The following is an 11,216-nucleotide window of genomic DNA, read 5'->3' as shown; positions in this document are numbered from 1 at the left end:
ACCTCACATTGTTATGAGCGGAATTCTTCAAGTCACACGTAAATCATAATAAAATACATAAGATTAGTTACTGGCCGTATCCCACTCCAGGCCTCCCGCTGGACTGGTTCTAATAAATAATATAAACCCATAACAGCTGGACAGGAGACTTCGCAATGAAGAAAAAAAAAATATTTGACTTGCATTGTATCCACATCCAATTTATGCAGCAGCTTTTTAGATTTTCCGTAACTTTGAATCCTCTGTCGTGTAGACCCCTACTTATGATAATGACAGCCCTCCCGAGTCTTAGCAACAAAGACCTTCTATGTAAGAACATCATATAGATTAAAGCCCTCTTTAAGCCACTGAAAGACTGATGCACAAATTAATGTAAAGACAATCGTACAATGCCAAACATGTTTAAGAGCACTGTTGTCATGAATTGATTTATTAAGAACAAGGCAGCGACATTTTTTTTGCAGTAATTGAAGCACACAAAGTCCATGGCAGAAAAATAATAATAATAAAAAAGCACCATCTGGTAAATCCTCCCGCCTATAGATCATCTGGGTTACAAACAGTGTCTAGCCTCTAAATGGCAGTGAAAGAGTTAATACAGCACCATTCAGGTCCCCTGGGTGCAGCCAGTGCATGCTGGTGCTTCACTGGGCGTGGAGGTGTTCTCTGCCCATATCCTTCCACACCCAGTTTTATAGAGACATTCCCCCCATAACATAAGGAGACTCTGCGGGAGGGGCAGCCCCTCAGTAACAGATTAACAGCAAAGTGGGTGTTCCCTCCAATCACACTGAAAACTAAAACTAAAGAGTTAAAAAAGAAAGAAAGAAAAATGTATATTATTAGTGCACAGAATTTTTCAAAACATTTTTTTCTTAGTTGCAATGGCTTGTCTGATTTTAACATCACACAATGTTTAAAGCCATTTTAGGCTTCTGTGAACATCTAATGCTGCGGATCTACAAGCCCTAACTAGGGCTGTCGTTTGCCGTTTTTTAACATCTGCTCTCCTACTCTGCAGTGTCTACTGCTATAATCGTCTCTGGTTTACTCTCGCTCATTGTGCTTCTGCAGTGTCTACTGGCTCATCGCTACTTCTACAACATGGTATGTACTAATATTAGAGGCAATGGTCTATCTACAAATAAATTAATACGGATCCTTCCACGAACTACAAGTACTGTACTGTGGAGGATCTCATTCTGGATGACACCTCAAACCACAGAACCTTCTCATTTGAAGGGAAGGCTTCTCAATTTGTATGATTACTAGTACTCTCTTCTGGCTCCCTCTTAGCCTTACTAGAAGTCTCTGTTGACCCCCGATTCTCCCCATCATGGGTTTTCATGTGTTTGGTGAGATGATCGCTCCTCATGAACACGCGACTACAGGAAGAGCAAGGATATTTTTTTGCACCTGTATGGGTCTGTAAGTGTCTTTGCAGCTCATCACTCCTTGTAAATCTCTTGCCACAGAACAACCAGTTGCAGACAAAAGGACGGTCACCACTGTGCCAGCGTAAGTGTGCCTTTAGATGGGAGGTTTTGGCATATGCTTTCCCACAACCTGGGATGTGGCAGTTGTGCATGGTTTTTCGCTTTGTCACATCTCCACTGGTACCAACACGCTCTGCTTCCTGGCAGTTGGGGCAACGACAGGCAGTTTGAGCAGCACTACGTGGCATTGCCCGCCTGGCAGTTTTGGGACGAGGAGAACCGTCCGAGCTTTGTTCAGCAGCATGAGAATCCATTGTGGCTTCCAATGCTCCCATGAGATGATGTGTGGGAGGCAGCAGGTGTGCAGGGGGAAGACATAGCTCAGACCCATAACCCCCTAAAGGGGCCTGGTGGGGTGAGGTTGTATTAAATCCTCCGGTTGGCTGCATATCCATCCAATTGGAGCCAGCGTGAAGATCCCACCATGAAGGAACACCAGTCTCTTCACCAGGACCGCCTGTGGATGGAGGTCTCATCCAGGATTCATATGGATGAGACATCTCAAGGGTTGGGTGCAGAAACTTGGTAAATGAAGAGATCTCGGCAGATTCACGGCCTGCAAATGTTTGACAGGGAAGTCGAACAGAGGAAAGAGAAGTGTATCTCTCAGGAGAAGTATAGGGTGGATCTTGGGGTGACTCCTGGTGAAGTGGTAGTCCTGGATCAGAGTCTGAGGGGATTGTGTATGACTTAAGTGAGAGCTCAGAGGTGGCTGGAGATCCTGGAGCCTCAGATGGCTGGTTTCCCAAAGAGCTACATACAGCAGTCAGCATTGCAGATAAGGTTGTCCAGGCAAAAGATAACTGTAAAGATATCAAATAGAAAGATTTAGAAAGAAAGTTCTATTCCACCTTTGCAATAAACAGTGAATATTCTGCAACAGCTGACCACTATAATACATGGACTTTATTAAAGGGAATCTGTCACCAGCTTTTTGCACCTTGTCTGAGACCAGCATGATGTTGAGAAAGATACACTGATTCCAGAGAGGTGTCACTTTCTAGATTGTATAGTGTACTTTTGATAAACTCACTGGTTTATCAACAGAAGATTATCATTAGAAGACTAGGTAACCTGCTGCAATGTAGTCCTCCATATTAAGGAGCTCTGTATAACCCCGCCCCACCACTGATTTGGAACTTTCAGTGTACAATGTTCATTGGCAGAAAGTTTCCAATCAGTGGTGTGGGAGGAGTTATATAGAGCTAAGCATTCAGAGAACTGCTAAATCTTCAGCAGATAAAACAAGGATTTTATCAAAATGACAGCAAGCAGACCAGTAAATGACACATCGAGGTCTGTCCCTACATTATGCTGCTCTCTGATGGATTAGCAAAAACCTGGTGACAGATTCCTCTAAAGAAGCATACATGCACCTATAACCTGTGGATTCATCTTATAAAGGAACATTGTGTCCAAATTATTCTCGACCCAGTCTTTATTAGATATCACTATAATTGTATTGTGATCAATTATAGCTGGTAACAAATTGTAGATTTATGTAGTAACTCGCACACATGGTGGTTGAAAGAAACAGACCTTTTACAACAGGACTTTTCATTCCAGGCTCCTCAATCCTACGCATGTTTCCATGTGGGCTCTCATAGTAATGCCTTCACCTAATATACCAATATACAGGTGCTTCTCACAAAGTTAGAATATCATCAAAAAGTTAATTTATTTCAGTTTTTCAATACAAAAAGTGAAACTCATTATACAGAGTCATTACAGATTGATCTATTTCAAGTGTTTATTTCTGTTAATGTTGATGATTATGGCTTGAAATGAATGCCAATGAAAACACAAAAGTCATTATCTCAGTAAATTAAAATAATTAACAAAAAACACCTGCAAAGGCTTCCTAAGCATTTATAAAGGTCCTTTAGTCTGTTTCAGTAGGATCCACAATCATGGGGAAGACTGCTGACTTGACAGATGTCCAGAAGGCAGTCATTGACATACTCCACAAGGAGGGTAAGCCACAAAAGGTCATTCCTAAAGAAGCTGGTTAGTCACAGAGTGCTGTATCAAAGCATATTAATGGAAAGTTGAGTGGAAGAAAAAAGTGTGGTAGAAAAAGGTGCACAAGCAGCCGGGATAACCGCAGCCTTGAAAGGATTGTGCTGGAGTCATTGCTTCAAGAGCCACCACACACAGACGTATCCAGGACATGGGCTACAAGCGTCGCATTACTTGTGTCAAGCCATTCATGACCAATAGACAATGCCAGAAGCGTCTTACCTGGGCCAAGGAGAAAAAGAACTGGACTGTTGCTCAGTGGTCCAAGGTGTTGTTTTCAGATGAAAGTAAATTTTGCATTTCATTTGGAAATCAAGGTCCCAGAGTCTGGAGGAAGAGTGGAGAGGCACACAATCCAAGCTGCTTGAGGTCTAGTGTGAAGTTTCCACAATTAGTGATGGTTTGGGAAGCCATTTCATCTGCTGGTGTAGGTCCCCTGTGTTTTATCAAGACTAAAGTCAGCACAGCCGTCTACTAGGAAATTTTCGAGCACTTCATGCTTCCCTCTGCCGATAAGCTTTTCGGAGATGGAAATTTCATTCTCCAGCAGGACTTGGCACCTGTCCACACTGCCAAAAGTACCAATACCTGGTTTAAAAACAACAGTATCACTGTGCTTGATTGGCCAGCAAATTCGCCTGACCTTAACCCCATAGAAAATCTATGGGGTATTGTCAAGAGGAAGATGAGAGACACCAGACCCAACAATGCAGACTAGCTGAAGGCTGCGATCAAAGCAACCTGGGCTTCCATAACACCTCAGCAGTGCCACAGGCTGATCGCTTCCATGCCACGCCGTATTGATGCAGTAACTGATGCAAATGAGTCCTGACCAAGTATTGAGTGCATTTACTGAACTTACATTTCAGTAGGCCAACATTTCGGATTTTAAAATCATTTTTCAAGCTGGTGTTATAAAGTATTCTAATTTACTTAGATAATGACTTTTGGGTTTTCATTGGCTGTAAGCCATAATCATCAACATTAACAGAAAAAAAGACTTGAAATAGATCACTCTGTTTGTAATGACTCTGTATAATACATGAGTTTCACTTTTTGTATTGAAGAACTGAAATAAATTAACTTTTGGATGATATTCTAATTTTGTGAGAAGCACCTGTAGCTCTCAACAGGCTGACACGATCCCATATTCAGTATTTGGTGAAAATTTTACATCAGTATTTGTAAGCCAAAACCAGGAGTGGGTGATAAATACAGAAGTGGTGACATGTTTCTATTATACTTTTCCTCTGATTGTTCCACTCCTGGTTTTGGCTTACAAATACGGACATAAAATACTGACCAAATACTGAAAGTGTGAACGTGGTCTTACAATGAGGAAGGTATCAAATAAGTGATATTCATCTATTCAAAATTCAAGGGAGAATGAAATGCTGAAAAATAATTAGGCATATAAAGCCTTTAAAATTTACGGGACTATCCTCTTTAAAAAATGTTTAGATGTGTTCTTGACCCAAGGTTTGCTATTACTAATAATGTACAGTACTTCTACTACCTAAGGTCCATGCTTCGTCTTCGGTCCCCGCAGCTCCACTTCTTGCCCAGTGTTACTGTTATTGTCACATTATTAGTGCTGTGTGTGAAGGGGGCAGGCTAACTGCTAAGGTGATCCCCATTCAAACATGGCTCTGATGACGCACCGTCACAGTTAGGCAAAGTTTCCATGATGAGTATTTGATGGTGCAGATTTTCTGTAGCATTTCTGTACTTTTTAGCTAAATTTGGTTGCTTGCGGTTTTTTTCTTTTCATTGTGTTTTGCAGTGTGTTTTTTACATGTGTTTTGTCTCTTTTTACTAAGTCATGACTTAAATGAAGCTACTTTGTTTTTTATACCTTCTATATTTGGCTTTGACAGTCATATGCGTTTACACATGCATTTTTACCTGCATATTTTCAACATGTCATGTAATTCCATGAGGAAAATCCACTCAAAAACCCGTAAGAAATTGACATGATGCGAATGTTAAAAACGCACCGCAGATTGGTTTACGCAGCATAAAAAAAAGCACAGTGGACATGAGATTTCTATAAATCCCATCCACTCTGGTGGGACTGTAAGATGTAGCGTCAAAAACTCACCAAAAACTCATTGTGGAAACTTAACCTAACTTCTCACTTCAACTCAGAGCTGGAAGTGGAGATGTGGGGAACAAAGGTGAAAAGACTGGTGAGTTTTGGTAACAGAAGTACTTTAAAAAGATACATAGAATTGTATACAGATTTTTTTTTTTTAAGTGGCTAAACCCTTTAAAAGTATGACAGGTGCAGCAAGTGGGAGGAAATGTTGTGTCGATTAGAACGTATTCCCAAAACCTATTTCTTTGTAATAATCTCTTCAACTCACCCATATCCAGGAGTATAACATGAGTAGTCAGCACCAGGTGCAAGGCAAGCATTTGTATTTTGTGCTCCCTAAGGGTATGTTTCCACGGTCAGGAAACGCTGCTTTTTTGACGCTGCGCAGAGCTGCAGCGTCAAACAAGCAGCGTCCAGATGTTCCAGCATAGTGGAGGGGATTTTATGAAATCCCGTCTCCACTATGCGTGGAAACCCGCACGCGGTGGCCCTGCGACTACGGACATGCTGCGCGTCTTTTCAGATCGCAGCATGTCCGTACACCTTGCGTCCCCGCAAGGCATATCACAGGGCCCTATGGGACAGAGCGATCATCCCGGATGTGAAGAGTTAACACATCCGGCATGATCGCGTCCCAGAAAGGGGGCGGGGCTTAGCGCCGAGCGGCTTCGCCGCTGCGGCGATACCGCCGGCCATCCTGAACGTGGAGACATAGCCTAAGGGTGTGTGTCCACGGTCAGTAAACGCTGCTTGTTTGACGCTGCGCAGAGCTGCAGCGTCAAACACGCAGCGTCCAGATGTTCCAGCATAGTGGAGGGGATTTTATGAAATCCCGTGTCCACTATGCGTGGAAACCCGCACGCGGCGGGCCTGCGACTCCGGACATGCTGCGCGTCTTTTCAGATCGCAGCATGTCCGTACACCTTGCGGGGACGCAGCATCCCCGCAAGGCATAACACAGGGCCCTATGGGAGGGGTGCGATGATCCCGGATGTGTACAGTTAACACATCCGGCATCATCGCGTCCCATAAGGGGGCGGGGCTTATCGCTCCGGCGATACCGCCGGCCATCCTGAACGTGGACACGCAGCCTAAGGCTTCTTTCACACTTCCGTCGGTACAGGGCCGTTGCTAAGCGTCAGCGCGACGTACCGATGGACGTTGTGAAAATTCAGCACAACGTGGGCAGCGGATGCAGTTTTTCAACGAATCCGCTGCCCATTCTAAAGTCCCGGGGAGGAGGGGGCGGAGTTCCGGCCGTGCATGCGTAGTAGGAAATGCAGGACCTGACGTACGAAAAAACATTCCCTTGAACGTTTTTTCGTGATGACGGTCCGCCAAAACACAACGCATGTAGTGCACGACGGACGCGACGTATAGCCATACATCGCGATCCGTCGGCAAAACAAGTCTATGGGAAAAAAAACGCATCCTGCGGGCACATTTGCAGTATGCGTTTTTTTCCCAAAATGACGCATTGCAACCGAGGCCAAACGACGCAAGTGTGAAAGTAGCCTAACTCAAGTACAGTTCGTCCTCCCTGAGTCCTTTCCACCAGCCCAGTATTGAACCCCTTATCCTCTAAGCACACGTATTTTGATATAATTACAATTTGCTCTTTGACCTTCTAGTTTTTTTCTGCCTTTTGCTGAAAATCGGACTCAAAATATATAAAAATTAGCAAGAAATTATTATTTTTTCTGTAACTATTTTGTCACACTAGCCCCAACACTAACACTTTCCCTGTCCTTAAGGCTATGTTCAAGCAGAAAGGGCTTGAGGTAACTCTCCTTTCTCAGGAGTTTTTGGAGTTTTCCATACCCTGAAGCCACTTTGAAGATTTATTTTTCCTGAAGTGATGTCCTGATTTTTATTTGACAATGACCAGTTTGGAGACTTTTCCACTACTATCTGCTTTAAAGAAGTGACATGACCTTTTTTTTTTACCAAACATTTTTTAAAACCTCTTCAGGAAAAATAAAATAAAACCTCCACATGAGGATAGCAAAATGCATTTCTCACAGAAATTAGAGTTTTCCAAGAGTTTTTTAAACCGTTTTTGATTGAAATTTTAGGAAAGTATCTGCTCCAAAAACTCCCCAAAAAGCTCCGTGAGCATAGCCTAACTCTAAGCGCTCACTCACTCGAGCGCATAACACCGTTGAGTGCTATGCGATAAAACACAGCACTCGGCTCAGTGTTAGGCCGGGGTCACCCTTGCGAGTGCAATATGAGAATCTCACGCGAGTCTCTCGCCTCAATACCCGGCACTCGGAACCGGAGTGTGCGGCTGCATGTATTTCTATGTAGCTGAACGCTCCGGTCCGAGTGCCGGCGGCAGTGCCGGGTATTGATGCGCAAGTTTCTCGCATTGCACTCGCAAGTGTGACCCCGGCCTTTTTCTATGGGGCAGCTCAGATCTGCAATTATTTTCTCATGCCGAATCAGCATGAGAGAACAATTGCCGGAAGCTGCGATTTGCAGCGTACCTCGCACAGCACGCACCCATACAGGTCTATGGGTGTGTGGAAAACACCGGACTGCACTCATCTGAGTAATCTGAATGCAGTTCGATTATCGTGGATGCCAGCAATGGTGGAGATGGAGAAATGACTTTCTCTGTCTCCTCCGCAGCTGTGCTGTGATTCTCTCATGCGAGAGGATCGGAGCACGGAGCACTGACTCTGCTCACGCTGGCAGTAGAGCTTGAGCTATGTGTCATTAGCATATCGCATCCGATGATATACGCTGATGTGACTCTGGCGTAATCCTAGCCCTAACTTTAGCCCCAGCCCTAACCAAAATCATAGGTAGGGTTAGAAAAAGTGTAAAAACATAAAAGCAGCTCTTAATAATCAATATAGTATTGATTCATACCATGCAGGAACACTTTTCTGTGTTGAGCACATGGCCAGTAGTGGAGCTACAGGGACTGACAATGACGTGGTATATGGAGCTTTAGTAACAGAAGTACAGTAATACTAGTATGTGCACATGATTCAATACTGTCTTCATTCGTTACCTATTAAGCTTGTAATTTGGTTGCTGCCTATGCAGAGTGCAGCAATTGAGATAATTATTTTTATTGGCACTCTACATATGCAGTGACTAAGGCCTAGGTAACATGGCCAATTATAGTAATATCACTTGGATCAAACTCTGTCAGAATTTTATCAGACTTATCTTACTGTGCTGCGATTCCCTCAGGTGTGGAGAAGATGGAGAATTTAATTTCTCGATCTTCTCCATTGTTGGACTGCGCTTGTATGACATCCGAGTGCAGTTCGATCTTTCACATGCACCCATAGACTTATATCTGATCTGATTATCAGATGCACTCACAGCATGCTGCGATTGTTTTCTCATGCTGATTCGCATGCAGATATGCACTGCCCTACAGTATAACATTGGGCAGAGTGATATCTGATAAAACATCACATAGCACTCAGCTGTGTTATACGCTTGTGTGAGCGTGGCCTTAGATTGCAAAAAAATCTAATTTTTTTACTTAAAGCTTTGTTATCTTTGTGCTGCTGTAACTGCCCCTATGCCCCCACTCCACCACGCTATGCTACTGCCCATATCTCATGTTTATTGGAATCCTACCTCCACTCAGACGTACCCATTTCAGCTCATTAAGGAGTGCCGATCGTTAACCCGATCATTTTATTCACATACAGCATCATGTGATTGGTAGCACATCCACAATTTACACGGGCAATGCGCTTCCGATATTGATAATTTTTATGCAGGTATTTTGCTTATTCATCAGGTGGTTACCGGCATGGTTACATGGGATTATAATTGGGAATTAATTTTTCATAAACACTCATTTGCAGATTATGAGCTATTCTAAAATGGACCATTACTCAACCAAGTTTACACAATATCCTCTATTCTCTGCCATATTGGATTCTCTACAACCGTTTTCTCTCTGTTCTACCATATTCTGTAGACGCTCTACTCTGATCTAATAGATGTTCTACAACCCCTGGCATATATTATGGAATCACCGGCCTTGGAGGATGTTCATTCAGTTGTTTAATTTTGTAGGAAAAAAGCAGATCACAAACATGGCACAAAACTAAAGTAATTTCAAATGGCAACTTTCTGGCTTTAAGAAACACTAAAAGAAATCAAGAACAAAAAATGTGGTAGTCAGTAATGGAAAAAAATATGGAATCACTCAATTCTGAGGAAAAAATGATGGAAGCACCCTGTAAATTTTCATACCTAAAAATAACACCTGCATTAAATTAGATCTGCTCGTTAGTCTGCATCTAAAAAGGAGTGATCACACCTTGGAGAGCTGTTGCACCAAGTGGATTGACATGAATCATGGCTCCAAAACAAAAGATGTCAATTGAAACAAAGGAGAGGATTGTCAAACTCTTAAAAGAGGGTAAATCATCACTCAATGTTTCAAAAGATGTTGGTTGTTCACAGTCAGCTGTGTCTAAAATCTGGACCAAATACAAACAACATGGGAAGGTTGTTAAAGGCAAACATACTGGTAAACCAAGTAAGACATCAAAGCGTCAAGACCGGACACTTAAAGCAATATGTCTCCAAAACAGGAAATGCACAAACATAACAAATGAGGAACGAATGGGTGGAAACTGGAGTCAACGTCTGTGACCGAACTGTAAGAAACAGCCTAAAGGAAATGGGATTTACATGCAGAAAAGCTGAAAGAAAGCCATCATTAACACCTAGACAGAAAAAAACAAGGTTACAATGGGCTAAGGAAAAGCAATCGTGGACTGTGGATGACTGGATGAAAGTCATATTCGGTGATGAATCGCGAATCTGCATTGGGCAAGGTGATGATGCTGGAACTTTTGTTTGGTGCCGTTCCAATGTAATTTATAAAGATGACTGCCTGAAGAGAACATGCAAATTTCCACAGTCATTGATGATATGGGGCTGCATGTCAGGTAACGGCACTGGGGAGATGGCTGTCATTACATCTTCAATAAATGCACAAGTTTATGTTAATATTTTTGACACTATTCTTATCCCATCAATTAAAAGGATGTTTTGGAATAATGAAATTATTTTTCAAGATGATAATGCATCCTGCCATAGAGCAAAAACTGTGAAAACATTCCTTGAAAAAAGACACATAAGGTCAATGTCATGGCCTGCAAATAGTCCGGATCTCAATCCAATTGAAAATCTTTGGTGGAAGTTGAAGAAAATGGTCCATGGCAAGGCTCCAACCTGCAAAGCTGATCTGGCAACAGCAATCAGAGAAAGTTGGAGCCAGATTAATGAAGAGTACTGTTTGACACTCATTAAGTCCATGCCTCAGAAACTGCAAGCTGCTATGAAAGCCAGAGGTGGTGCAACAAAATACTAGTGATGTTTTGGAGTGTTTTTGTTTGTTTGTTTTTCATGATTCCATAATTTTTTTCCTCAGAATTGAGTGATTCCATAATTTTTCCCCTATGCTTGGTTAAAAAAAAGTAACCATTACTGACTACCACATTTTTTGTTCTTGATTTCTTTTAGTGTTTCTTAAAGCCAGAAAGTTGCCATTTGAAATGACTTTAGTTTTGTGCCATGTCTGTGATCTGCTTTAATTCTACAAAATTAAACAA

General features: G+C 42.4%; 1 protein-coding gene across 1 annotated transcript in view; it reads right to left on the bottom strand.

Annotated features, from left to right (window-relative positions):
* Window positions 1-1,120: 1,120 nt before the first annotated feature.
* SP6 (Sp6 transcription factor) overlaps window positions 1,121-11,216 on the bottom strand; it is a 28,158-nt gene continuing 18,062 nt past the window's right edge. Inside the window, exon 2 of the mRNA XM_077252258.1 lies at window positions 1,121-2,299. Coding sequence (XP_077108373.1) covers window positions 1,253-2,269 — 1,017 coding nt within the window. The 5' untranslated portion in view covers window positions 2,270-2,299 and the 3' untranslated portion in view covers window positions 1,121-1,252. The remainder of the gene's footprint in view (window positions 2,300-11,216) is intronic.

The sequence above is a fragment of the Ranitomeya variabilis genome, chromosome 4 (genome assembly GCF_051348905.1).
Source record: "Ranitomeya variabilis isolate aRanVar5 chromosome 4, aRanVar5.hap1, whole genome shotgun sequence".
In the NCBI taxonomy this organism is placed as follows: domain Eukaryota; kingdom Metazoa; phylum Chordata; class Amphibia; order Anura; family Dendrobatidae; genus Ranitomeya; species Ranitomeya variabilis.
The sequence above is the reverse complement of the archived record's forward strand: the minus strand, read 5'-3'. Positions and strand labels throughout refer to the sequence as shown.